Genomic DNA, 26,352 nt, shown 5'->3' with positions numbered 1-26,352 from the left:
AATTACGTCTTTCGCCATTTTGGAGAGTACCCCAGAACATAATTAACGTAATCAGCGTTGTTTACGCAAAGGGTAAAGCTTGCGTATGCGTTGTGATACTCTCCAAAATGGTGGAAGACAGTAACTCAGGGGAGAAGGGTTGTTGAATAAAGTCGTTACTTTTTTTTTTTTTTTTTTTTTTGCACACAAAACGTATTCTCGTAGCGTCGCAAAATTGAAGGTGAGCCACTGATGTCACATGGACTGTTTTACCGATCTCCTGACTACGTTTCTGGACCTGGGAACATTACAGTTGCGTTGCTGTCTATGGAGGGTCAGAGAGCTCTCAGATTAAAAATATCTTAATTTGTGTTCCGAAGATGAATGAAGGTCTTATGGCTTTGGAACACATGAGGGTGAGTAATTAATGACAGAATTTTAATTTGGGGGTGAACTAACTGTTAATTTCTATTTAAAAAAAAGTCCAACCCCAAACTTCTGAACAGTACTATACAGTATATATGATTACTATAAATATCATTGGATATTACTATAAATATATAATTTCAGATATTATACTACTACTGCTTTTTTATTGTGATTTTATATTTACTATTTTTATGGTTTGTCCACCCACAGATTTACACAAGATATGGGAAGTGTTACACGTTCAACTCTGGTCTGGATGGAAATCCCTTGTTGACGACATTAAAAGGCGGAACAGGAAATGGGCTGGAAATCATGCTGGATATTCAACAGGATGAGTACTTACCGGTTTGGGGTGACACAGGTGAGCAATTGATTAAAAAAACACATCAGTGATGTGTTTCTCATCATTTATTTACAGTTGAAGACCCGTCATTTCGTTCATATTACTAAAGTGTTTCTTCAGTGATCGTATCAATTCAAAAGTTACAGACAAATTTATGTAATATCCAAACCTGGTGTTTTAAATTATAGCTTATGACAACATGAATCATTCTAGGTTTAAAATGCTGCCACATTTTAAATAACACACTAACTGTACAGGTTCCTCGGTTGAATTATGTTCCAAAAAGTAATATTTCAAAAAGACAAGATACATCATATCTGAAGGAACTGATATGCAGCATTGCACATTAGCATAATTCACCCATAAGTGGTCGCCCCAAAATGATTTCACTTGTGGTAGAACATTTAGATGCAGAGATAACAAGGTTAGGTCTTTTTCTTGGTCGTTTTTTACTGAGTACACCTGCCCCATTACTGCTGCGTCAAACGCCTCGTTCATTTTCTGTGGCACGCTGCAATATTTCAACATAATCATGCACAGAAAATAAATACGGAGCAGAAGGAGTAACGAATGTCCAAGTGCAATTTAATCAACTGTATATGACACGCGGTCAGTGTTCAGAATTGATGTACTTGTATGCCAGTGAAGATTACGTATTTATAATCTATTAATCTCGGTCATTTTAATGGCTCTAGAGGAAATTTTTTATATCCAGCGGCAGTGAGAAAACATGTATTGGCATTCTGGATGAATTAATTACAAAGTTCATTATAAAGTCATTATATTTATGCCTGGAGGCAGTAGACATCAAATCTCCCGCTCTGTAAATAATCTTGTTTAATGTCTCCCCACAGACGAAACCTCGTACGAGGCGGGCATCAAAGTTCAGATCCACAGCCAGGATGAGCCGCCTTTCATAGATCAGCTGGGATTTGGTGTGGCCCCTGGTTTTCAAACTTTTGTGTCTTGTCAGCAACAACTGGTACCTAATCCTAAACATATCGTATTTATCAGTTGCCCTGCTTACTCTCCTTCCACACCATCATCTCTTTAAACCTGGAGAAAAACAAACTTTTTTATTGGTTTTACATACACGAGTCTTCACAAGTTTGGGTTTAGAAAGATTAATCATATTTGCACAAAAATATTAAGCGCCAACTATTTTTAATATTTATGCTCATAATAAATTTATGCAACATCTATGTATACAAACTTAGTTATATGTAGTAAAGTGACAGTAGAGATATATTTGATAATGATAATTGCATTTTTAAATGCTTTATTTAAAAAGGTGCGTTTAAAAATGTATTTGCTATTTTTTTATTTAGTTACATTTTAAATAAACATTTTTAATATTTTATTGTTTAGTTAAACAATTTTTATTTAAATATGTATTAAAAAAATTTTTAATAAAAATATTTATCTTATTTAAACAAAAGCAAAAAACGTAAATATGCCTGCTAATTTGTGTATTTAAAAAGTGATTTGTTGTAATTTTTTGTGAATTACAAGGTGCATTTAAATTTATCTATTTATTGTTACATTTTAAATAAATGCGTTTAAATTGAAAAGTATAGACATTTAAAACTTTCATTTCATTACACTACATTTTAAAACAAATTAAATATACATTAATTCTTAGTTTAGTTTAATTGATTTGTTTATTTTTAGTTCAATAGTAGTCATTTATCTTATTTAAATACTTATTTAAACACAGTTAAAAAAATATTTATTCATATTATTTACATTTTAAAATTAATGTTAAAAATAACTGAAATATTTCTGTGAATTTTGCATTTAAATTGTGAAATTTGAGAATTGCAAGTTGCATTTAAAATTTCTTTATTAATTTTATTATTTTATAAAGTTACATTAAAAAAGGTTTAAATAAAAAAAATAGACTCTTTAAATCTGTTTCATTTCATTCAACTATGTTTTAAAACAAAATGAAATGAACAGGTTTTTTTTCTTTAAACAATATTAATTTATCTTAAACGCTTATTTAAATATTTGAAAACAAATATTTAAAAGGAAAAAGTTATGTATTTATTTCCATTAAACTGATTCATTTATATTCATTTTTTAATGTTATGTTTCTGTGTTTCTGTTATGAAGTTGATCACAGCCAGGCAAGCAGTGTTTATTTTCATGCATGGTTGTGTGCCCTGAGGTCATGTGACTCCTCCTGAGTCTCTAATTCAGTTTCTAGGGAGCACTAATTGGCAGGAGGTCAGGAAAAGCGCTCGTTTACAGGCTTCAGTGGCTCAAAGGCAAAAGCAGCTCTCGCAGCCAAGATCAATATGTCTTCATTCATCGACCCTTAGCAATAGATCAATTAGCTGAAATAATCAAGTGCTAAAGGCAACTGCATGCTCCTAATCTTGCTTTCAATTTACTGACCTACATTTTCTACTTCCTCTTCATTTTTAACTTCAAAGCACTCTGAATCCATCATAAACTCTCTATTATATGACGCTTTTTGCAGGCGACTTCAAAAATGACTTAATGGGAGGATTATCTTCTCTACTGGTGCTATTAGATATGCAAAATGATATAAAATCCAATTATATTTTTATACGATTCTTATTAAAAAGCTCTTAAATTTAATAAGAAGAGCATAATATAATTTTAATGACTTAAGAAATGAGCAGCAATGTTGCTTCCAGTAACTGAGCCACTGCTAAGCCCCGCCTTTAAAATGTTACTGGCCAATCCTGCCTTAGCAACTGTTGCCGAGCACAATTAGTCAAGCTTCTTTGTTCTTTTCTAATGGTAGTATCATTTTATAGAAATGTCAGTGTTTATAATAACAGTGAGTGTAAGAGTGTGAATCATATAATAAAATATAAATGATTGTGACCAATTAAATGGTCAGTTCATATCTGTGGTTTTCTTCAGGTTTCACTGATTTTTCCAGCATGTTCTTTATGTGAAATCTTGCACACATGCTTTTCTAGACTGTGAAAAGTGGCTGATTGCAGTGTGGGTTTGATTGTATTCCTCTGCTGTTAGTCCTTTGATTGCTGCGCTCTTTGGCTTGGTTTAGTGTGTTTTGATTTGTTATTGAACAGCTTTATCCTGCCAGTAATGTAAAACTTTATGTTCTAGCTTCAGTATCTTCCTCCGCCGTGGGGCGACTGCAGATCCGAACCGATGGACTCTGAATACTTCTCCACCTACAGCATCACGGCCTGTCGTATCGACTGTGAGACCCGCTACCTGCTAGAAAACTGCAACTGCAGAATGGTGCACATGCCAGGTGTGGAGACAGCACATTACTGGACAGACCACAACTTTACTGCTTCAGCATTTAAACTGTAATCCACAGTAGAGTATTGAATATATTGTAAAAATACTGCATGGACATTTTATTTCAGTGCCCATATTAATAATTTTTTATTTTCTTTGATGCATTTTTGAATGTGCAGAATGTGCCGAATTTTTTTTTTCATTCATAAATAATTTTATTTATTTTATTAAATCTCTCCACACACTTGCTTATTCACACCTACATTATTTTATTCTCAATTACTATTTTTGTTTTATTTTTTTATTTTTTTTATATTTTAAACAGGACATTAGCTATATATATATATGTATATGTGTGTATTTATTTATTTTATTATATTTTTTCTCTCCACACACTTGCTTACTCTCACCTACAGTATTTTATTCTCAGTAGTACTTAGTTTTTTTTTTTCTTTAGATGTGGAGATTTATTAGCTATTGTGTTTTATTTTATTATTTTACTTTACTGTACAGGTTATCAACAATAAGCTTCTTTTTTCTTTCTATCACAGGCACCTCTACCGTCTGCACACCCGAACAGTACAAAGACTGTGCTGATCCAGCTTTAGGTACAAGGACAACAGGAGTGATTTGTGTATTTTTATAATTCAAATTTATTTCTATCACTACTAAGTAATGTGTAAAACCATGTTTTTATGATTAATTAAAAATATGCTTATGCAAATTTTTGTAATAATAATAAAAACAACAATAATTGACAGATTTTTTAGTGGAGAAGGACAATGATTACTGTGTTTGCGAGACGCCGTGCAACATGACTCGATACGGTAAAGAGCTGTCCATGGTGAAAATACCCAGCAAGGCTTCAGCGAAATATCTCGCCAAGAAGTTCAACAAAACTGAACAGTATATTTCGTAAGTTTACATTGATATTTAAGTTAGTCACGCATTGAATTTGATTTAATTTCTGCATTGTTTTTTTTATTAATATCCTGGAAAGTTTATCTGAACAGCCATGCATTGCGTTTAATCTTACAGGGACAACATAATGGTGCTGGATATCTTTTTTGAGGCTCTGAACTATGAGAAAATTGAACAAAAGAAAGCATACGAAGTGGCTGGATTACTTGGTAAGTGTGCAGAAAATTCACAAATGTTACACCAATATGGAAAAGAACTGTCTTCTGCATTAATATTTGATTTTTAAATTCTATTTTTATATTTTTTCAGGTGATATTGGTGGTCAGATGGGTCTGTTTATAGGAGCCAGTGTCTTGACAATATTGGAGATATTTGATTATTTGTATGAGGTCTGTTGCATTCTTGCTTGTCTGATTTATCCCTTTCTTTTGCTGTTATGTGTTCATGGTTAAAAGATCATTTGCTGACAGTATATTTTACAAATGCTGCACCATTTTGCAGGTTTTTAAGGACAAAGTGCTGGGACATTTTCTACGCAAGAGACGGCCACATCGAAGCGCTAGTGACAATCTGGTAATTGTGCTTCCTGCGTTGCTCTGCATGTGCAAAACGTTGTCATTGTGTTTTGTTGATATTTTGAGTATTTCTGTTTGTTTGGATTGTTCTCTTGAATGCTGCATGCATCTATTTGCCTTTTGTCTTTGGCTCAAATTCTGGGAAATGATTGATGAAGATGGCCTTTCCACAAAAGACAAAAATTAAAACCAGAAATGGGGAAGTTTTAGAAATGTTAAGCGTGTTCATCACCCTTCGCTTGTGACAAACCTTGATTTAGATCAGATGATCTGTGCTCTTCATTAAATCAGTTAGGACTTCAGAGTGAAACTCATGTCATCTAATTAATATTCACAGCCCAGGTATTAAGGATTATATATGTTTTCACTCTGTCCTTGCAGGCCATACATTAGTTGTATTTAATATTTTATTTTTGGAACTTTTTATTTATTTTATATAAAAGAAATGTGTAGACAGAAAATTAGGGATGAGAAAGGAAGAATGGGACTGAGACGTCCACCAATATTGTGTTTCCAATATTTATTTTGCCCCCAATATATAAGACTCTGTTAGTGAAGTAGTGTTCATTTTATTTATTTACTTAAAAACGGAAGTTATAAATTCATTATTACCAAGAACATTTTGGTTTCTTTTAGTTTCTTTCCACGACAGGATAATATTTCATCCAAGAAGCCTTTTTTCTTTTCTTTTTTTCAGTGTTCAGATCAGCTTTTTTACAAAAACATTAAATATGTCATCATTTACTCATCCTCATGTCATTCCAAACCTGCTTGACTTTCTTTATTCCTTCCATGGAACACAAAAGATGATATTCTGTGTTCTTTTGCGTAAAGCGAAAGCATGTAATCGGAGACATCAGAGGCTGTCAGTCAAGCTCTTATAAAGGACAGTGACTTCAGAAGGACTCTTTTTATGGGGATGTTTTTGAAACTTGACAGCTGTGTCGCTGCTGTATGATAAAGAGCTGTTGCAGAAGTTGAGTAAATGATGACCGAATGTTCATTTTTAAATGAGCAAACTGCAATATGACAGAACATTTAAATACTGTACCACAACATCAGCATCATTCACCATTATCATACCATAGCAGACTAAAGAATCCATCATTTACCCCTTCCCAGCATGCACCAGGACATCACTGATTAAACATTAAGATACACTGACAAGACTTCAGAATTAACATGGTGAAATTAGTTTAGGTGAGTTTGGTATTCAAAATGTTTACCACTATAAAGTATGCACATGATTTTTTTATTGTTATATATTAAGTTTAGCAGTTATTACCATCCATTAAGATAATTTGATTAAATAAGTGAGTGAAGTGACATACAGCCAAGTATGGTGACCCATACTCAGAATTCGTGCTCTGCATTTAACCCATCCAACGTGCACACACACAGCAGTGAACACACACACACCGTGAACACACACCTGGAGCAGTGGGTCAAATGTTCATCTTTAAATAGTTTAAAAAATGCATATTTTACAGAAACAGCTGGACCATTGCTTTTTCAGCACGGTATTATTTTGTCATAAATCTGGTGAAGGTCAACTCATTTTCAAATCAAATAAATGAAAAATATTTCAAATCTATTTTTATATAAATGTAATTGCATATTTTTAAATATATTTAATTAGTAAATATATTTAAATGTATTTATTTAATGAGAAATATTTAGTTTCCTATTTACAATACAGTAAGTTGGAAGTGAATTGGCCTCAGCCTGGGTTTGGTCATCTTCATCTCTTTCCATCATGTTTATTCCAGGATTTCCCCGAGAATCCCACCAGCCCTGGTGTCACGCCTAACCATGTCCCCAGGTAGCGCCGCCATTAATAATCTTGCAGAAGCATTTCATTGTGTCCTTTTTTAAAATCCTTGCATTATTCACACCATTTAGAGTCTTTTCCCTTCGAGACATTTAATGTCAATAGTTCTAGACATGCACAAATGTCATTGTTACGCATTCTAAGATCCCTTTTTCAAAACCCTGTAGCTTTCAAGATGGAGATGATGTTTTGCAGAAGTTCAGGTAAAACGACAAATGTAGCTTTCTTTTGCTTTTATTCTCAGTCTTTTTTTTTATCTCTGTTTTCCTCCCGATATGTTTTGTTTATTTTTCCTAAAAATGTTGCTGTTTTACACCAAATATATATATTTTTGTACTTTAATTACACTACCGTTCAAAAGTCTGGGGTCAGTGAAATTACACGTATATTAAAATATGTAAAATATCAAAATAAAATATAAAAACGAGTCAATTAAATTGGTTGAAAATGACAGTGTAGAGATTTACAGTGTTAGAATTATTTGTTTTCTTTAAATTTGTGTTTATTAAAAGAAATCCGGAAAAATAAGTGAAGCATCACAACTGTTTTCAACATTAATAATAATAATAATAATAATAAATGTTTCTTGAGCAGCAAATCAGCATGTTACAATGATTTCTGAAGACTGTAGAAAATTCAGCATTTCATTACAGAAATAAATTGCATTTTACAAAATATTCAAATAGAAAACATTTATTTGAAATAGTAATATTTATTTTACAATATTACTGTATTTTTTTTATCAAATAAATGCAGCCACGGTGAGAATGAGAGACATCTTTTAAAAATCCTACTCCAAACTTTTGAAAAATAGTGTATATATGGTCTGCAAAAATGTTTAAAACCTCATCTCAACATTAAAGAAAGAAAAAAATAAGTGACAGTAAGATTACTTTTACTGAATTTCACAGGCTTATGTTCTTAACAGCTGTAAATGCCTCCAGCCTAAAGATATGGTCTGGAGACAGGAAGTGTTTTGTACGTTTTTGCCTTCAATACTAAATGTATTCTATAGCGCCGACACCAGGGCATCATTATTATATGAGCAACATGCTGTATGTCGAAAGGTTTGTCTAAGTGAAAGGTCAAGATTTAGATAATATATATTTGGTTGAAGCTATTTTGAAGAATTTGATGATTTCTGATAGACAGATGAATGATGAAACAAGGTGGAAATGTGATGGAAAATGACATCTTATATGAGAAAGTTCCCATTTATATCACTCTTCCTGCATACGGCTCACTGCATGAATATTTAACATACCCACATGAAATAAATTTGTGTGTAGTCACTATATATTAGACTGCGATCCAAGAACTAATTTGAATATTTTAGTGATAAACAAAGCATAGGATGATATAGAAAATGCTAGGCAAAGAGGAGCCGAGCGTCCCAGAGCTGCAGCTTTATTGGTTTATTTCAGACAGAGCAATTATTTTCACCCAACGACACCTTTCATAAGTCTGTCTACAAGCTTCGGCTTATGAAATATGAAAAATAAGCCAACTTGCCAGAGGAATTACTGCTGCTGTGTTTCTTTGTGAAACTGCGGTTTTTCTTTTTTTATCATATTATTTTTTAGCAGTCGAAATACAGGGGCTTTTTGAAACATTTGAATACGGATGAATATGTTTTTAGCATATGCGATGTGCTGTTAATTACCACAGATCATTTCAATTCGTCTCTCAGTTCATTAAAACGAGCACAAATTACATGCACAATGATGCAATGACATTGCACCTGGATAAACATTAAAATTACACACATAGTTTTGTTAATTTATATACAATATACAAACTGCATTTTATTTATCCAAAAAATACAGTTTTTTTTAAACCTATAGTATGTAAAATCACTCACTAATGCTCAAATTTACAGCTCATATAAAGCACATTGTTATATATACTATAATTAATAGACGTATTTAAACAAATATACAAGCTGCATTTAAATTTATTTAATTTTATGCGTGTGTATATATATATATGTGTGTACAAATTGCATTTGTTATTTTATTTATACATAATATACAGATATACAAGCTGCATTATTTTCTTTAATTTATTTTTTCTTGCTTTTACAAACTGAAGAGCTAGTAAAATGATAATGTGCCAATCAACAGCATGGCACCTGAATATATAAATTTACACTTTCAAATATAGAAATTAGGAACTTAAAAATCTATTCAAGAAATCCACAACAAAATGTCTTTATAAAACTTAACAGCTTATATTTATGTATTAAATTTAATAGTAACTTTACTATAAATTCAAGGGGGAAGATAAATCCATAGATTTATGCAGTTTGATCCAAATTTGAGCGTGAAAGGCTAAATGCTTCCATTGTTTTATTGTGATGAGACCGGTGTTCAATAACATCACTAGATGCATCTCTTTGTGGTGTCATCACAGGTCTACATACAGTGAGTACACTGAATTGACACTGAATTATTTCTATTTGTTGTGATTGCAAAGTTCGCTGGTAGATTTCCTGAGCTACAGAAAAAAAACTAAGAAAATTTCTTCCTTCCCCACTCCCCTCCATCCATACCCATGATTTTATTTTTTTTCCCTTATTTTTATCCAACTTGACATGCATTCTTCATTATTGACGTTCTGCTTGCTGCCGCGTTTTATTCACATCCCCTTGTTTATTTCACTCCCATACTTACTTCCATTGTTATTAATGGGTATCAATGACATGAATTCATCTCAACCCTCATCTGATCTCCTGGTATCCCTCCCACCCCCCCGAAATCTCCCATTTCCTTTCTTTCAGAGCACATGCGACACACTCCGGAGTCACTCGGACAGTCTCGGATTCGCGCCGAACGTGCTACCTAGTCACCCGGCTATAGGCAACTTCGAGGAATTCGCTTGTTGATGACGCAGGTGACAGGATCTCGGCGGGACAGTTTAGGATACGACGGAAAACTGTGAAATATATATTGGATAGACTCCAAAAGAAGTGTAAGTCCACGAAAATGTACATGTTAAATAGTTAAAAAACACCTGAATAGAATCGATATATATCATCATCAAGTACAAATAGGCAACACTTCCAAAACAAAACTCAGGTTTTATTAACATCACAACTGTTGTTTGTTTGACATTGTGGAAAATCCTGGTAGATTTCATGCCATTTTCTTTTCGGACGATTTCAAACGTACAAATACTGTGACAGTATTTGTACTTGATCTGAGAGAGTATTTTTTTTCCTCTGTGCTTTTCTGAATCCTGTACGAACACTGTGGGCCTAATTTGATCAAGCCGCCTTAAACGAATCTGAAAAAGAAAGCATTTTAATATTGCACAAAAATTGTTATAGACACAGTCGGTTTGGCCAAGGTTTAAATCTATTTTGGCACTTTTGTTTTGTACAATAATCGTCTGAGCTTTAACCGCGGTTTGACTGAATTCAGCCCTGCGATAGTAACGTTACTCGGAAAATAAGTAAACATTCAGACTGTTTGTCTCTGTTCATATTTTGTGTATATAAGTGCAATAATATGCATAATGTGTTAATGTATACCGTATATTACCTTCAAGTCTTAATTATTAGCTGTCTGGTAAACAGAAGGAACCAGATGCTTTTGGTACAACCTGAGTTACCAGCAATCATGCCGTTTTATTTCGACACGCTGATGTTACGGAGTACTATTTAGATTTACGAATGATGCATTCTGTTTGTAAAGCTTCACTTATCCAATCCCAAATGTGAACCCATTCATCAGATTGTTTCCTCCAGCAGCGAATTCATTACCTTAAGTGGCAAAGACTGTATGCGATGTGTTGATGTGAAAATCAAATCATCAGTCGCTGAAAAGCTCTTGACGAGTTACGCGCTCATATTAGTTATAATGAGCATTAACAATAGATCAGTTCCACATCCACTAGAAAATATTCAATTATTTTAGATGATACAGTTGAAAAACTTGACATATTACTCTAACTATGTTTTGGGGGTCAACCTAGAAGTTACAGTGTTTTCTTTTTCTTGCATGAACTGCTCAGATATACATGTTCAAATATAGCCCAAAAAGTATCTGGACACTTAAAGCAACAGCTCACCCAAAATAAAAATTAAAAATGTGCTGATAATTTTCTCACCCTCAGGCCATCCAAGATATAAATGAGTTTGGTTCTTTATCAGAACAGATTTGGAGAAATGTAGCATTACATCACTTGCTCACCAATGGATCCTCTGTAGTGAATGGGTGCCGTCAGAATGAGTGTCCAATCTGCTGATAAACCACTCCAGTCCATCAATTAACTACTGTGTGTTTGCAAGAACCAAATCCATCATTAAAACAGTTTATACCTTCATACTGTTGCTTCAGGCTAAAATACTTGTCCATAATAACCCATCTCTTCTGATACATACCACTTTTGTTACTGGAGGAAGCGTTATGGATTATGGACTGGTATTTTAACTGGAAACAACAGTTTGAAGTTAAAAATGTCTTGATGGATTTATTACAGATTATTTGGATTACTGTGATGTTTTTATCAGCTGTTTGGGCTCATTTTGACGGCACCCATTCACTGCAGAGGATCCATGTAACGCAAGTGATGTAATGCTTAATTTCTACAAATCTGTTCCAATGAAACAAACTCATCTACATCTTGCATGGCAAATTTTCATTTTTGGGCGAACTATTCCTATAAAAATGTCTGGATGTCATTGCATTAGATAAAATGATCAAACCATGTGGCATTTATTTTAAAGAAATATAGCACAAGCACACTTTCAAAGCAAAACATTTCACAAAATGAAGTTGTTAGGTGTTAAATGGTAAAACAATAGACAAAAGGGGTTTCATATCTTAATGGATCATGTTCATCGTTCATGTGATGAAATAAAAACACCTTGGGGCCTGTTGGTTGAAAAATGGTTCTCATGCAGTGACATTTTCGAGTGTCCAAGTACGTTTTGGGGTGCTTCAGCTTCACTACAGTACATTGCAATATGGTAAAAGGCAAATATCATCTTCCATCATGTTTTCTGCACTTAAGCTACAATGTATTATTGTATTGTTTTATATAAACTACAATGGGATTTCTAGTACAGGTATCACACTTTTAAAACAGAGAGTTGTGACATGTAAATGAACCAGTATATTAAACAATATATTTAACCATCTCTTAACATGTTGTCTGCCTGTTGATTCTGTATGTGATCCAGTGCTGCTTTTGTCCGTTTATATGTTGATGTTTTATTGTCTTTGTCATATGTGCCTGACAGTGTTGTTATTAAAAATATGGCATTACTACAATTGTTTACAAGTAATACTAGAATAGCACTGGTGCTTGCAAAGATAAACCAAGACAGCAAATCCCGCTTTTGCTATGGTTTATTTTTTCGATTAGTGTTATTTTGATCAGACAAAAAAGTCAAAACGCAACAAAAAACGATAAATATCGAAACTAATTAAATATACATATATATATAGCACCTGGCACAGTCCGACCCCAGACTGTTTCAACAGAACATTAAGATAACAGAGCTGTAAAACAATGTGTTTCACTTCCACAGTTCAGTCTTGTGTGGAAAACCCCTCCAATCCTGTAACACTGCAAACAGCACGTCTGCAACTACATCCTGATCGCGTTCGCTCAATAACGTCCCACACAAATAAATACTGTACATACACGGTCTTAAGGTACATCCGGAGGTATTTCAGTGGGTGTGATATGGATGCCGTTATCTTTATTAACTACTCTTTAAGCTACTCTCTAACTGCAGTATTTCAAGTAGATGATTTCTGAATGCTTCTGACACGCTCCGGCCACAGGAAGTTCAGTGTTTCACATGAATTGTGGGCATATCTCTGACCAGAGTGTCATACACCATGTGTAAACTGTCAAAAGCCCTTAGGCTCTCGTGATAGTGATATATTACAGAGCCGAACTTTCCTGCGCTTTGAGAGAGCACATTAGTTACAACTATTTTGATCTGGATAACGGGAGATTCTAGTTTGAAACCTGAATGAACTCTTAACGCAGGCAACACACACAAACTCATACCCTTCAGTCTACACAGACTCCGACACACCACATTAACAGCTTAAACTGATGAATTCTGGGATTCGGCTTGAAAGATCATCTGTCAGATGTGTAATATTTCATTCAACACACTGGAAGAGATTTATCGGTTGGGTACAGAATAAAAATCCTAAAATACAACACCTTAAAAATTGACTTTAGTCTTGAGTAGTGTTTCATTTGAACTTCTTAAGTGGTTAAATAATGTGCTAATCTGCTACTGAACAAGTAGTCTAGAAATAATATCTCAATGGCTGTGAATTGGGACCAATGTCTGGCTTTAAAACATTTTATCTGTTTTTCTACATCTTCAGTTTGATAGTTAATCATTCTTATTATTTAAATAAATCCTTTAATGCAGTCATATGGTCGTTTAAGATGTTTTAATGTGATTAAAACTAGCATATTTTTTGCTGTAGATGAAATTCTCATGACAGACCTACGTTTTAAACAAATCGCAAAAATAAGACTTCATTTTTATTTATTTTGTGCGTTCCCTTCTACATCAAACGCTTTTTGGTAAAGCGTGGTAAGTTTTATTGCTAAAATCTTTTTTTCTTGTTTAAATTTAACTCAGTTTTTTTTTCATTTCAGGCTAAGAAGGTTATTGATGTGTCAATGTCTGAAAATGCGAATTACTTTTAAGTTAAATTTAAAAAAAAATTTTTTATATATTATATTTTCTTTAAGAAAAAAAATCTTGTTTTATAACTGACAAATACATTTTTTTCTCATGAGGCAACTGGTATGATTTTACATTCAGTGATATTTTCTGTCCGCCATTGCTGTAATGCAAAAATTAAACTAGCAAAACTAGGATAAAAGGATGTTTTCATCCTGCAAACCGAGGCAGCGCTTCAAAAGTAAATACTGCCCGACTCGCCTTTGAGTCAGAGACGTGGAAAACATAACTTGCTCTAACCCAAATGAAACAAACGTTGCATGAAATGGAAATAAATACTGTATAACAAGTGTCACCCTGTTGTATCATAGAACAAAACAAAACACACACTCGCACAGCAGTCTGAAATGTAAATGTAACTGACATGACGAGGGAGGGGAAGTGGCAGTCTGTTACGTCACAGTTCCTCTGAACTGGAAGACTGTGCGTCCAGAGAACCGAACGGCTTCCTTGAGCGGCTTGCTCGGCGTGGCGTCCCAACATGCTTGATCAAAGGGTGTCAAACCAAAGTAAGGCCACAACTCCCAGAAATGAACAAAAACTGCAAACCAGAGAAAGAGAAATGATGTTAAAACAGCAATATGAAATCATTTTGCACTGAAACGCTAATTAGATCTTCATATGTAGTGATATGAACTAGTTTGAGTCCAAATTGAATCCTGCGGAATGATGCGAAACGCACTGTACAGGTTTGAAGGCACTTCAGCTGCTCCCTCTGCTGGTCTGATCCGGCACAGGGTTAGTGTTTATCTCTTCCTCGTCCGCCTGCTCCTCCTCTTCCTCTTCAGCCCAGCCGCCCAAGCGGCCAGAAGTGGGCGGCACCAAGGTGACTGTCTGTGCGGACTCTATCTGAGGACCTTGAGCTGAAAGAAAGAAGTGGCTTCAGATCCTTTTTCACAATTATACCATGATCAGGTATGCAAAATGAGTTATTAACCCAAAGATTCAACTTTTAATGTTTGGGTGTATCTGCAGCTTATTTTGGTTAAGAAATAACTTTTAAAGCAACCAACCACAATCTGAAAAATAATTGATTAGTTGAGTAACATCCCCTAATGAAAAACAGTAGCACCTAAATATGGTCAAAAAATTAAACTTTGTGGTAAAGAGTGATGAATATATTTCTAAAATCTTTTTTTATGAAGGTTAGCAAAATGGGTTATTAAACCAAAGATTTAACTTCTGCTGTCTGGGTCTGTTTGCAGCTTGTTCTGGTCAAAAAATGCTCGCTTATGCAAAGGTCCGACTGAATAACTTGTAAAGCATCCAACCATAATCTGAAAAGTAATCGATTAGTCGAATAACATCCCTAGTAAAACAGCAGCACTTTATTATAAGGTTGAATCTGTCAGTAATTGTTAATGCTTTCTGTATCATGAACTAGCAATAACAAAAAAAATACTTTTACAGCATGTATTAATTCCAAAATATTAATGGTAATTAATTTTTACATATGCTAACGGTCAAGCGGTATAAATATTGATCATGATTTAGCAATAAAAAATGTTTATTGATAAATTAATAATTTATACATTAATAAATACAAATATTTATATACAAATAGTATATTTATAAATTAACAATATTAAATTTATATACATTTTAAAACGTGAAAATTGAATGAAAATGTATTAATAAATGCTGTAAAAAAATTGTTCATTGTTAGTTTGAGACCTAATGCATTAATTAATGCTAACAAATGTAACTATTGTAAAAATGTTAGAATATTTCAAATTAAATTTCCATAAAAAATTGCTAATTACTTTCTCATATATTTTTCGTTCATATTTTAAATACATTTTTCATCATGATCTGACCTGTATGTAAAAATGAAATATATTTTCTCACCAAATCTCTTATCTGTCTTATCTGTTAAGAAATGCATTGAGCACCACGGTGACTGTGTGTGGTAAGCTGTGTGCTTTCAGGTGCTGCCAAATAGCAATATTTCCATTCTAATTGATACATTTTTAGTGTTGTTTTAAAGTGTTAGGCTGATGATACACTGGGCAGCTTTTTGAGCAATGTTGCCATCAACGGGCAACCAGGTGAGACGCAGGGCCCAAGACCGATCTAAATTATCCAGATAGAAATTTGTTACCCATTCTCAATGGAAAAGTGCCCAAGCAACATTGCTCAAAAAAAGTTGCCCCGTGTATCATCAGCCTAAATACTCAAATAATGGCCATCGCAATCTGATGCATTTTGAAAGTCATTTTATGTGCATCTCATGCATGAGACAATTCGAAGGACTCACCACTGTTGGTGCTCAAGTCCCTCATTGGCACAGAGGTCTGAAACTGTGCAGATGCATGCTGGGTCTTTTGCTGATGCACCTGAGGGAAAGGCCAAAAAGTATTGGGAAACTATACTGGATTATAATGCTGTTCGAGTGTGTTGTGACCACTCACCTCGTGCATGTATATAGCGTGCAGGCTCATCTCGGCTGATGCAAACTCTGATGCCAGGGTCGAATAAGACTGGCTGAGCATCCGGGAGTCACTTGCAGACATGCTAATGAAAAGGTAACTTCAGAATCTGAATTGAACCGTGTGGGCAGTCTAAAGAGAAATTGCTCTGCCACTTGTCATTATTAGTTTTCTCAGGTGTTACCTGTCTCCCACAGTGTGGTCGCTGCAGTACATGGTGTCATCGTGCTGCTGTCGGGACGGCAGGAGAGTGTGTGAGCGAGACCGGCCGGTGTGAGGCTGCTGAGACAACGAAAGGGACGCCAGGACACTAGCGGCAGCAGAAGCCGTGCTGCTTGGCGGAACGAAGCGGCGGTTCCTCCCAGGCAGTCCGGAGGCGGTCAGTACGGGGTGAGCCAACACACTGGCTAACAGGTTATCAGGCTGAAGATCAAAAATAATGCAAAAACATATGCATCTCATTAAGAGAGGTGAAAAATGAGCTGGCATAGTGCTGAGGCAGATGTAACCCCGCAGACGCAGATGGCTACAGTCTCTGCGCTCAGGATTATGATCTGTGAAACAACCAATCTGGCAGCAAGCGCTGAAACAATGCAGACGCATAAAATGAAATGTCAATATTTCTTGTCCTCTGGCAGGTTTTTTAATATCCTGAATGCCAGAGGAAATGTTTTTTTTTTCTTTCATTTTCCCTTCGCAATGGAGTGTTTCTAAGTGTGTCCCACTCAATAAATAAAAGCCCTACTCTGTTAACCATTGAACCACAGCAGCTATCATTATTTTGAATTCAACTTTTTACTTTAAAAAGATTCAGATGAAGTTTGAAAGACAAAACTAAAGCTTCAGTCAAACACACTTGATTATTTCTATTGGAAAAAATTAGATGTACAGTATATTATAACAAAAACATAAGAAAATAATATTATATATTAATAATAATAATGATATAAATTAAAACAATCATAATTATTATATACTTACACTACCGTTTAAAAGTTTGGGGTCAGTAAGATTTTGAGGAATTATTACTTTAATTTTTTTCATTCAGAAAGAAATGAATACTTTTATTTTTTTTTTATCAATATTTTTTAAAAGATATTAATTGTGATAATGTTATAAAATATTTCTGTTTCAAATGCTGTTCTTTTGAACTTTCTATTAATCAAAGAATCCTTAAAAAAATTTTGAATGGTAATGTATATCGATATTTATTTTAATAAATATTTTAGTAAGTGTGCCTGGTATGATCTTGCATGATTCATCACTGCACATTTACAAAATATATTTTATACAAATTTTTTTGAGGAAAATAAATTGTGAAAAATTTTAAACAAGATTTTTTGCATTTCTTTATGACAATTAAGCAGTTTTCTCACAGCAGTTAATCACTATTAATGCAAAACAAAAAATCCCATTATTGCAATAGAAGACAAAAACGATTATTGAAGTATTTATAAATCAGGGCATTATTTGTTTCTTTTACCCTGATGAGGATTTACATTTAAAAAAAATCTTAACTATCTTTAAAAATGTCAAAGCAAAAATGGGCCTAAAAATGTTAAAATATATATTTTTTTGTGTGTGTAACATTAGTATCTTAGTAAGTAACTTTACAGCAGTTAAATGTGTTGTGAATTGCATTGATTGGAACAGATAACAGAGGATCCTTCTAATACAGTCAAGACAGTGGGACACATGATAAAGCGTGACTTACACCAGTGGCAGACTCATTGGACAGCAGCGACGTGCAGAGAGGAGCCTCGGACAGCAGCAGCTGAGGAGATGGTCCTGTCTGAGCGTCCTGATGCACCTTCTCCTTCAGGTGGCTGATGAACACGGAGCTCTCCTGCGGCGGCTGCCAGTGCGGGTTTTTGATGGTGAAATGCATCAGAGACAGCTCCGTCTTGCCGTTCTCAGCCTGCTGGTACACCGAGGCCTCCGTCTGACCTTCAGACATCCACTGAGCGAGAGGGAAAAACACAAACCATGAAGCTGCTCTCATATAACCACACACACTTCTGCGAGCTGAAGCATTAATAACGTGCATGCATGTACTCTTTGATACCTGTGGATTTCCATGGCGCCTTATGTCCATCTGGGCGAATGAGCAAATGTCTCCCACCCCTGCCACATCTACGGTGAAGTTGCGGAAGAAGTCGATGATTTCTAAAGACTTGCTCCGCAGGGGGAAGATGAGGATGAAGGGGGTAATTATGGGACTCAGAAGCTCCTCCAATATAAAGACCTGCAGGACAGGTGCAGAAAAATGAGAGCAACTCAGTGAGATGCACTCATAAAAACAGTGCAGCAGGTGTGAAATAGTGCTGGAGAACAGATGCAGTGAAGATTAAAACCTACACAACAAGTGTGCAAAATCAGACAAACTCCTAGACAACAGGTGCAGAGCGGTAAGGTGTCATTTCATACTTCAAATAACACAGAAAACTCAACTGCGGTAAACAACCGACTGACTCATTTTCAGTCATCGGACTCTCTGTATTATAACAGTAAGACTAAAAAGTCAAATCTGAACTACTCTTATTATTTTTTAAATGTTTATATAAATTGAGCAACCTTGTTATTATCTGAGTTCTAATTTAGTGAATTTTTATTTTTCTGTCTGTAAGCATGTACTAATTCAAAGGGTTTTCAAACTTTAAAATAGTCACATACTGTAAGCAAAAATATATTTTTTAAATGAAATGATTAGCTAGAGATTGTACTAAAGCCTAAATAAATGATTTAAATATTACATGGAATTAATATTTATTACTTTGCATCAAGTTAAGAGTTTATCCTCTTTCTATCCATTATTAGAATATGAAGAAAAACATTTCTTCTTAATTTAAATATAATTCCAATGCAAATAAAAACTATTCTTGAAAATATGCACTTTGCTAGGAAAGAGAGATTTCTTTAATTTTTTTTACCAAGTAAGAATTCTCACCAAGGCTGTATTTATTTAATCAGAAATATGGTAAAAACAGTATAATACTGTGAAATATTATTACAATTTAAAATAACTGTTTTCTATTTGAATGTGTTTTAAACTGTAATTTATTCCTGTGATCAAAGCTGAATTTTCAGCATCATTACTCCAGTCTTCAGAGTCACATGATCCTTCAAAAATCATTATATATGCTGATTTGCTGCTCAAGAAATATATTATCAACGTTGAAAACATTTTTTTTTATTCTTCGTGAACAGTTTATTTGAAACAGAATTATTTTGTAACACTATACATTTCTTTGCTGTAGCTATTAATTTGTCCTTAAATTAAAGTATTACATTCTTTAAAAAAAATAATAATAATTTTACCGACCCCAAATCTTTAAATGGTAGTGTTTATTAATGAATGAATTAAGAAATAACAAATAATGTCTAACAATAATAATCTGCCTATGTCATTCAGTTCTCACCGCTTTATACTGGAAAAGCTGTGCCATCTCGTCACGGGTCTCGCCCTTGTTGGCGTTGCCCTTCCAGTGGTCGGGCATGTAGTGAATGTGGGCCAGGACACACTGAAGCAGCTGTTCAGGACACCACACCATATGTTCATCTGGAATAAACGACCTGTAAGAGAGTCAGATGGTATTACTGAAGGCCAGGTCAGACTAACAGGTGCTGAGAGTGTGCTGTTTACGGTACAGATCAGAATGATAACGCTCGGGTGTAACAAGGTCAACTCAACACATGAAACAGCACTTATTCTTTGACCTGATGCCAGCTGGGTAGAGCTGCGGAGAGTAATTGTCTTTTACCTCACGTAGTTGGACCAATATGTTCTATGTCACATTCATGCCCTGTTCCAATACAATGAGAGGTGCCTTGTTGTCTACATAGGCAGCATCTTTATCAAAATGAAGCTTCGCAAGTCACTGATTTGATACAGACTCTACACAGGCAGCAAACAGCAGCTTATTGTTTAATAACAATAAACTGTTATTAAACTTAATTTAAAAAATTCTGAAATAAATAAAATATAAATATTAGAAGAAAAACAAACTTAAATGAAATGAAAACGGTTGCCTTGGCAGGTAACTGAAATAAAATAAGTACTAAAAATCCATATTAAATTACTAAAACTGAAAAAAATAAATACAGAAATGAAAGATATATATATATATATATATATATATATAAAAAACCACATAACAAAATTACTAAAATGCAAAAACTCAAATAAAAAATACAAATATTAAGTATTTCAAAATATTTATTAACAATATAATAGTATATAAATAATAGTAAAATAACAAAATCAGCACTTGTTTTTTCTTTAACTCTGTTTAAAAGACTGTATATTGTTAATAATAGTTATTAAATGAGAGTTGTCTAAATATAATCTAATACCTGGAAGAAAATTCATAAAAATAATACAAATTCTAATAAAACGTATCTCTGAACATATGTAAGAGAGATTTGTTTGCTTTAAGCTGCTGCACTAAATGCATTTTGAATTTTTTTTTTTAAATCACCAGTTCTTTTTTTTTTCAGTTATTTTAACATTTATTATTCATTTTTTTTGGTTTGTAGGTTTATTTAACTTTATTTTTTTTAAAATTATCAAAAATAAAAATGTACTATGATTTGCATGAAGAAAATAAATCCTGTTTTTAGGATCATTACTATTTCTTAAGCACAACACAGTGGTGATGTATATACAGTGGTGTGAAAAAGTGTTGGCCCCCTTCCTGAGTTTTTTTCTTCTTTGCATGTTTGTCACACTTTAATGTTTCAGATCATCAAACAAATTTAAATATTAATCAAAGATAACAAGTAAACACAACATGCAGTTTTTTATTATGAAGGGAAAACAAAATCCAAACCCACATGGCCCCGTGTGAAAAAGTGCTTGCCCCTAAACCTAATAACTGGTTGGGCCACCCTTAGCAGCAACAACTGCAATCAAGCGTTTGCGATATAATGGGACAGATGTAATGGGACACACACCTTCCAAAAAAGTTCGGACACAGGGCCATGTGGGTTTGGATTTTGCTTTCCCTTCAAAAAAAATAACCTTCATTTAAAAACTGCATGTTGTGTTATATATATATATATATATATATACGTGTGTGTGTGTGTGTGCATTTACATTTACAATATACATTTTTATATTTAATAAATATATATGGCTCTTACAGCAAATGTCTTGCGATGGTCCTTGTAATGAATAAATATAAAAGTCTAGACATACCTGGTAATGGTGATGACCAAGCCAAGTACGGTGATGGCGGTCAGGATGTGCTGCACGGTCAGCACATCTTCATCGTACACAGTCAGAGCAATGAGCACGGCGAGCACCGAGCCGGAGAAGAAAGCCACGTTTTTGGCCAGCACCGCCAGCAGAGGAGAAACGAAAGCGTTCATGTATTTGGCGGCAGGTTTGTACCCACGACCCAGCCTGCCTTGCAACTCGTGATCCAGCTCGTTAAAGTGGCGCAGGTAGAGACGGCCGAACAGCGACCAGCGCCGGGCCCCCAAACTTCCCGGCTCGCGCTTGATGACTTCAGCGTAGCTAAAGAACGCGTACAGCACCTGCCACACCAGCACGAAAGGACACAGCAGCAGATTGACCAGACCCATCAACAGGATGATGCGGCTGAGCTGCTTGGCGAGCTCCTGCCGGTTTGCTGCCCGTTTGTATTTGGGATGCAAACTCCACTTGTTCTGGAAGAGCGACAGAGGGCCCCAGAACAGAATGAGCTCAAAGTTGTATTTTAGGCCCTGCGTGAAGAAAATCGTGTCGCCGAAGAAGGGCACACGCAGTCTGACGGGCAGCAGGGACTTGTTGATCATGGCCACAGTGTAGTTTTTAAAGCGCAGGATGCGGTGGTAGATGTCTAGCTCGGAAAGTTCCCGCTTCTGGACGCACATGGGCTGCTCACGCTGCAGGTGGATCAAACGGCCTTGAACTTCTTGCCACGTGAAGTTGCAGAGCTCATCCTAAAATTAATTAAAAACCCACACACAGAATGTTTTAAATAAACAACGTTTCATATATAATTACATTTTAATGCATACATTTAATTTACTTATTAAAATATATTATTTAGAAATTTTTATATATATAATATTTATATAATTTAGTAAATAAATAGTTGGTTAATTTATAAACTTATATAAATATTGGATTTATTTACTTATGAAATAATAAATATTTAATATTAATTTAGGCGTGAAGAATGTGATTAATTATGATTATATTATTGTATCTGATTATATTATTATATATGGCTATTATAAATATTTAAATTTTTTTAATAAAATGAAAATAACAAAAAAAATAAAAATTAATGATATAAATTTGTACTTATTTAAAAATAAATTAATTAATATAATCATAAAAATTATATACATTATCATTTTGTTTTAATTAAATAAATGTGTTTACATTTTATTATTATACATGCCATTTTATGACTATTAACTGAGAGACAACATGAAATATTTGTACTTTTAAAACGGTTTAAATTGATCTACCAAAGGAAAAAAAGTGTACTATGAAAAACCAGACACACCATGTTAAATACGCACTTTAAACTATAATATTGTTGTTGATCATATCTTACCATCTGTATTTTCAGTGCTTTTTTATAAAACTGTCGGATCTCCCAGTAGCTGAGCACGTTGAAGATCACCTTCACGAGCCGATAGAGCCAGAAAATGGCCGCCATTATCAAGAGAAATATGATCCAGCTGTTTCCTTGAATCCTAAATGGGAGAGAAAGATCATCACTATTGACAGCAGGTGACAGTGTGGGATTGCTCATGATTCATGATATTATAAGAATAAAGTCTTATATTTTATTTAATGTGATTTAATGTAATTTTGGGCTTGAATAACTTACTTCTCTCTTCCAAATGCAGTTTGTTGCGAAACATAATGAAAATAGATTTCGAAAATAATATGAGACCAAATGAGAATGTTTACTAAGTCTTAATTATGTATGACAGCACAAGATGTTCCTAAATGAGTCAGCTATGATATTAATATGTTTGTGTCGCATATATGTGTCTGTCAACAACACACTTGTAAAATATGTATATTTCTTCTGACTGTCTGTCTATGAAAACTCTAGGTGTCCAAAATGAGCAAAATGAAATGAGCAAAACAGCTATTCAATGTTAAATGGACCAAAACATGACAGTGTCTATTTAAAAGCCATGAGCTCTACGTAATACACAGTTTGAGTATCATCTACGAGCACAGAAATAGAACAGCAGCGTCTGTGAGAGCAGAACATCCCTCTGCTGATGTTCCAACAGGTGCTTGTTTACTGCTTGCTTATTTTGGAGCCACTGTCTGAGACGTAGGAGACAAATCAGATCGAGGTTTTGAACTATTTGAACATGACGTGAATTTCACTGTGAAGCTGAATTGAGTCCCAGTGTGATGCAATATATCCTTTACGCGAAAACAGCACTCTCACCCAATGCTCTAGGGCACGTTTGCTTTCAGGCGGCTACAGAAATCAAGCTTGACAAACCAAGGAAATGGCAATATCAACTTTGAAAACTGAGCACAAAACCTGTTGCGTTAAGATACAGTCCAAACCTGAAGTGATACAAACCTTTAGTGAGGTATTGCAATAAAGGTTCACATGCAATACCAAAATATTGTTATTCGTAATATCAGAAAACTGTCTGTCAGATGCAGGCTGTAAAAAGTAAACCTATTTGTTATTTTCTAAAACATATTTAAAATAACAAAAAAACTGGTTTAAACACTGAACTTTGCTTTCTTCAGTGAAAATAAAAATGTAGACTTTTTTAAACTAGGATTTATAAAATATACTTGAAATAGGTCCAGTGTTACTTTAATATTATTTGTATAGTAATATAGCATTTATTAATCTTTTGAATTAGCTTTTTTGGTATATTTTTAGTTTTCATTTTTTATATATTTTTTATTCATTTTAATTAGTATTATATTTTTTTTATAATTTTTATACTTCAACTTAATATTTTACTTCAGTTAGTTTCCAATGCAACATTAGTATTTTTTTACAACAATCTAAAAAAATTTTTATCTAATACTAACATTTAATTTAGTTTAGTTTTATTTCAATTAATTGTTTTATGTGCTCTTGTCATTTTTCTTGTTTTATTATTTTATTTTTTATATCTCTCTTTAGCTTTATTTTTGTCCATATTTTTGTACTTTTAGTACTTAACCTTATTTTTCTTAACAATTTTTAATAGTTTTAACTAATGATACAAACACTGAATTGGTTAAGGATGTAAATAAATAAAAAATGCATAGTAACTAACAAATTGCTACAAGCAAAGCTGAATTCAATTCACAATATAAAGGCGCTCAGCGACACACATGTACAAAGCGGACACACTGACCTCTCAGTGCACTGCTCGCCAGGTAAAATCGCATCAGGAAGGGTGACCTTGTTCCTGTCCAGTGGACCGAGGCTCTGACCCGTGTGGTTGACCACTCGGTTGGCAAAGAGAACGTCATATTCCACACAGTTGAAGAGAAAAGTTGTAAACGTGACCACAAACAGGAATTGCCTGAATATAGGAATGCAAAAAACAGACAGGATTAGTTCTGGAGTGGTATGTATGCAACAGAACGAATGCTTCAGGCAAAAATAAATCTGACTTACACAAGTTCAAAAAACTCTGATAACACCATACAGGCAAATCCATTCTTCTGATGGAAATGATAGATGTGAGCATGTCAAGGACTCCAATGCATTCCAATGAAAGAAGTACAGCATTGTTCAGCCATTAATGTAGCCAGAGCGTAACATAATATTAATGCCTGTTGTGTGTTTTCAAGAAAAAGAGAAATTATACCATTCCAGGAGTTTACAACTATTGCTCAACTGCTGATTTTGGGGGCGTAAAAAATGCATTAAAAAAGCATGAATTTTCCTATTCAGCCTATGAAATAAGCATATTATTTTCATATTTTGAAAGGATATTCTTGTGAAGAAATTGTCAAGGTTCTTGATATGATGCCATGGGTCTGCAATGTAACAAAGACATTGTTATTCAGTTCAATGATAAAAAAAAATACTATACATTTAATCATTTAGCAGGCGCTATACTATAGACAAACTATACTATACAATCTTTTAAACGTAAAATAATATATTGGACACTTGCTATTTGTTTGTCATAATGTATAGTATAAAAGTAAACAATAATAACCTCCTCTGCCCTCTGGCACGTGGATGAGTAAATCTTCCTCTCCTGGAGGGGAGTCTTCATCATAATCTTCTATTCGCTGATACTCCTGGTACGTTTCAAAACCAGCCATCGTGTTTTACATTCTACCTCTCTATAATACTCACCATAGGTCCTGAATAACAGAATTAGATGGGACAACATACTAAACACTATGCTAATACACAATTAGCTCAAGTCTCTATTTTCTGATCAAATCACAATCACGTGATCAGTTTATAAACAGGTCAAGGATGGAGTTGATTGCATTATTATAAAGAAACAAAGACAAATACATCTGTTACCGACGACAACATAATTGAACATTACATTTATCCATTTTTATGCAGTGTTTGCAAACGGGAGTGAGTTGACCTGCTGACAAAACTGCTCTTTTTTTGCTTTTATCGTCCAGTAGAGGTTTCCTTATTGAAAACATTTATTTTAAAATAATACTGAAAGCATTTTAATACGCAAAACGCTAAATTGGTCTCACCATCCGAGTAAGGATGATCCTCGCCTTGATGCTCTTCACAACAAAAACAGATATGACAACAAACATCCGGTGAGACTTTTATTATGTAATGTAAAATGTTATATTAATTATATTTTAAGATTATACGTTTTAAATAATTCTCTATTTTCCTTGTTGGTTATATTTGAGTTCTGTTTAATCAATTCAA

At 34.0% G+C, this 26,352-nt stretch overlaps 2 protein-coding genes across 3 annotated transcripts in view; one reads left to right on the top strand and one right to left on the bottom strand.

Annotated features, from left to right (window-relative positions):
- LOC306863275 (acid-sensing ion channel 1C) overlaps positions 1–10,185 on the top strand; it is a gene marked incomplete at both ends in the record, with an annotated part of 84,132 nt that extends 73,947 nt beyond the window's left edge. Inside the window, 11 exons of the mRNA XM_079406523.1 lie at positions 619–769; positions 1,606–1,733; positions 3,860–4,010; positions 4,552–4,608; positions 4,762–4,915; positions 5,039–5,130; positions 5,231–5,310; positions 5,423–5,494; positions 7,266–7,318; positions 7,495–7,530; positions 10,107–10,185. Coding sequence (XP_079262649.1) covers positions 619–769; positions 1,606–1,733; positions 3,860–4,010; positions 4,552–4,608; positions 4,762–4,915; positions 5,039–5,130; positions 5,231–5,310; positions 5,423–5,494; positions 7,266–7,318; positions 7,495–7,530; positions 10,107–10,185 — 1,053 coding nt within the window. The remainder of the gene's footprint in view (positions 1–618; positions 770–1,605; positions 1,734–3,859; positions 4,011–4,551; positions 4,609–4,761; positions 4,916–5,038; positions 5,131–5,230; positions 5,311–5,422; positions 5,495–7,265; positions 7,319–7,494; positions 7,531–10,106) is intronic.
- Positions 10,186–10,388: 203 nt separating this feature from the next.
- Positions 10,389–26,222, bottom strand: LOC306863273 (autophagy-related protein 9A-like). Of its 2 annotated transcripts, XR_013783664.1 has the most exons (16): positions 26,166–26,222; positions 25,655–25,805; positions 25,426–25,469; positions 25,105–25,169; positions 24,839–25,009; positions 23,056–23,197; positions 21,681–22,429; positions 19,903–20,056; positions 18,549–18,728; positions 18,198–18,443; positions 16,668–16,906; positions 16,466–16,568; positions 16,312–16,390; positions 14,737–14,917; positions 14,419–14,595; positions 10,389–10,612 (listed from the first exon to the last, which is right to left on the bottom strand). XR_013783664.1 is itself a non-coding variant. In XM_079406517.1 (15 exons), exons 2-14 carry the CDS (start codon positions 25,761–25,763, stop codon positions 14,757–14,759), a joined length of 2,442 nt encoding a protein of 813 aa, XP_079262643.1. In that variant the 5' UTR covers positions 25,764–25,805; positions 26,166–26,219; the 3' UTR covers positions 14,058–14,595; positions 14,737–14,756. The 2 variants fall into 2 exon arrangements, 1 of the variants encoding a protein (XP_079262643.1); XM_079406517.1 differs by lacking the exon at positions 10,389–10,612 and having other exon boundaries at positions 14,058–14,595; positions 26,166–26,219.
- Between the last annotated feature and the right edge of the window lie 130 nt (positions 26,223–26,352).

This window comes from Barbus barbus (genome assembly GCF_936440315.1).
Source record: "Barbus barbus genome assembly, chromosome: 44".
Classification (NCBI taxonomy): Eukaryota; Metazoa; Chordata; class Actinopteri; order Cypriniformes; family Cyprinidae; genus Barbus; species Barbus barbus.
This window is presented reverse-complemented; position numbering and strand designations above follow the sequence as displayed.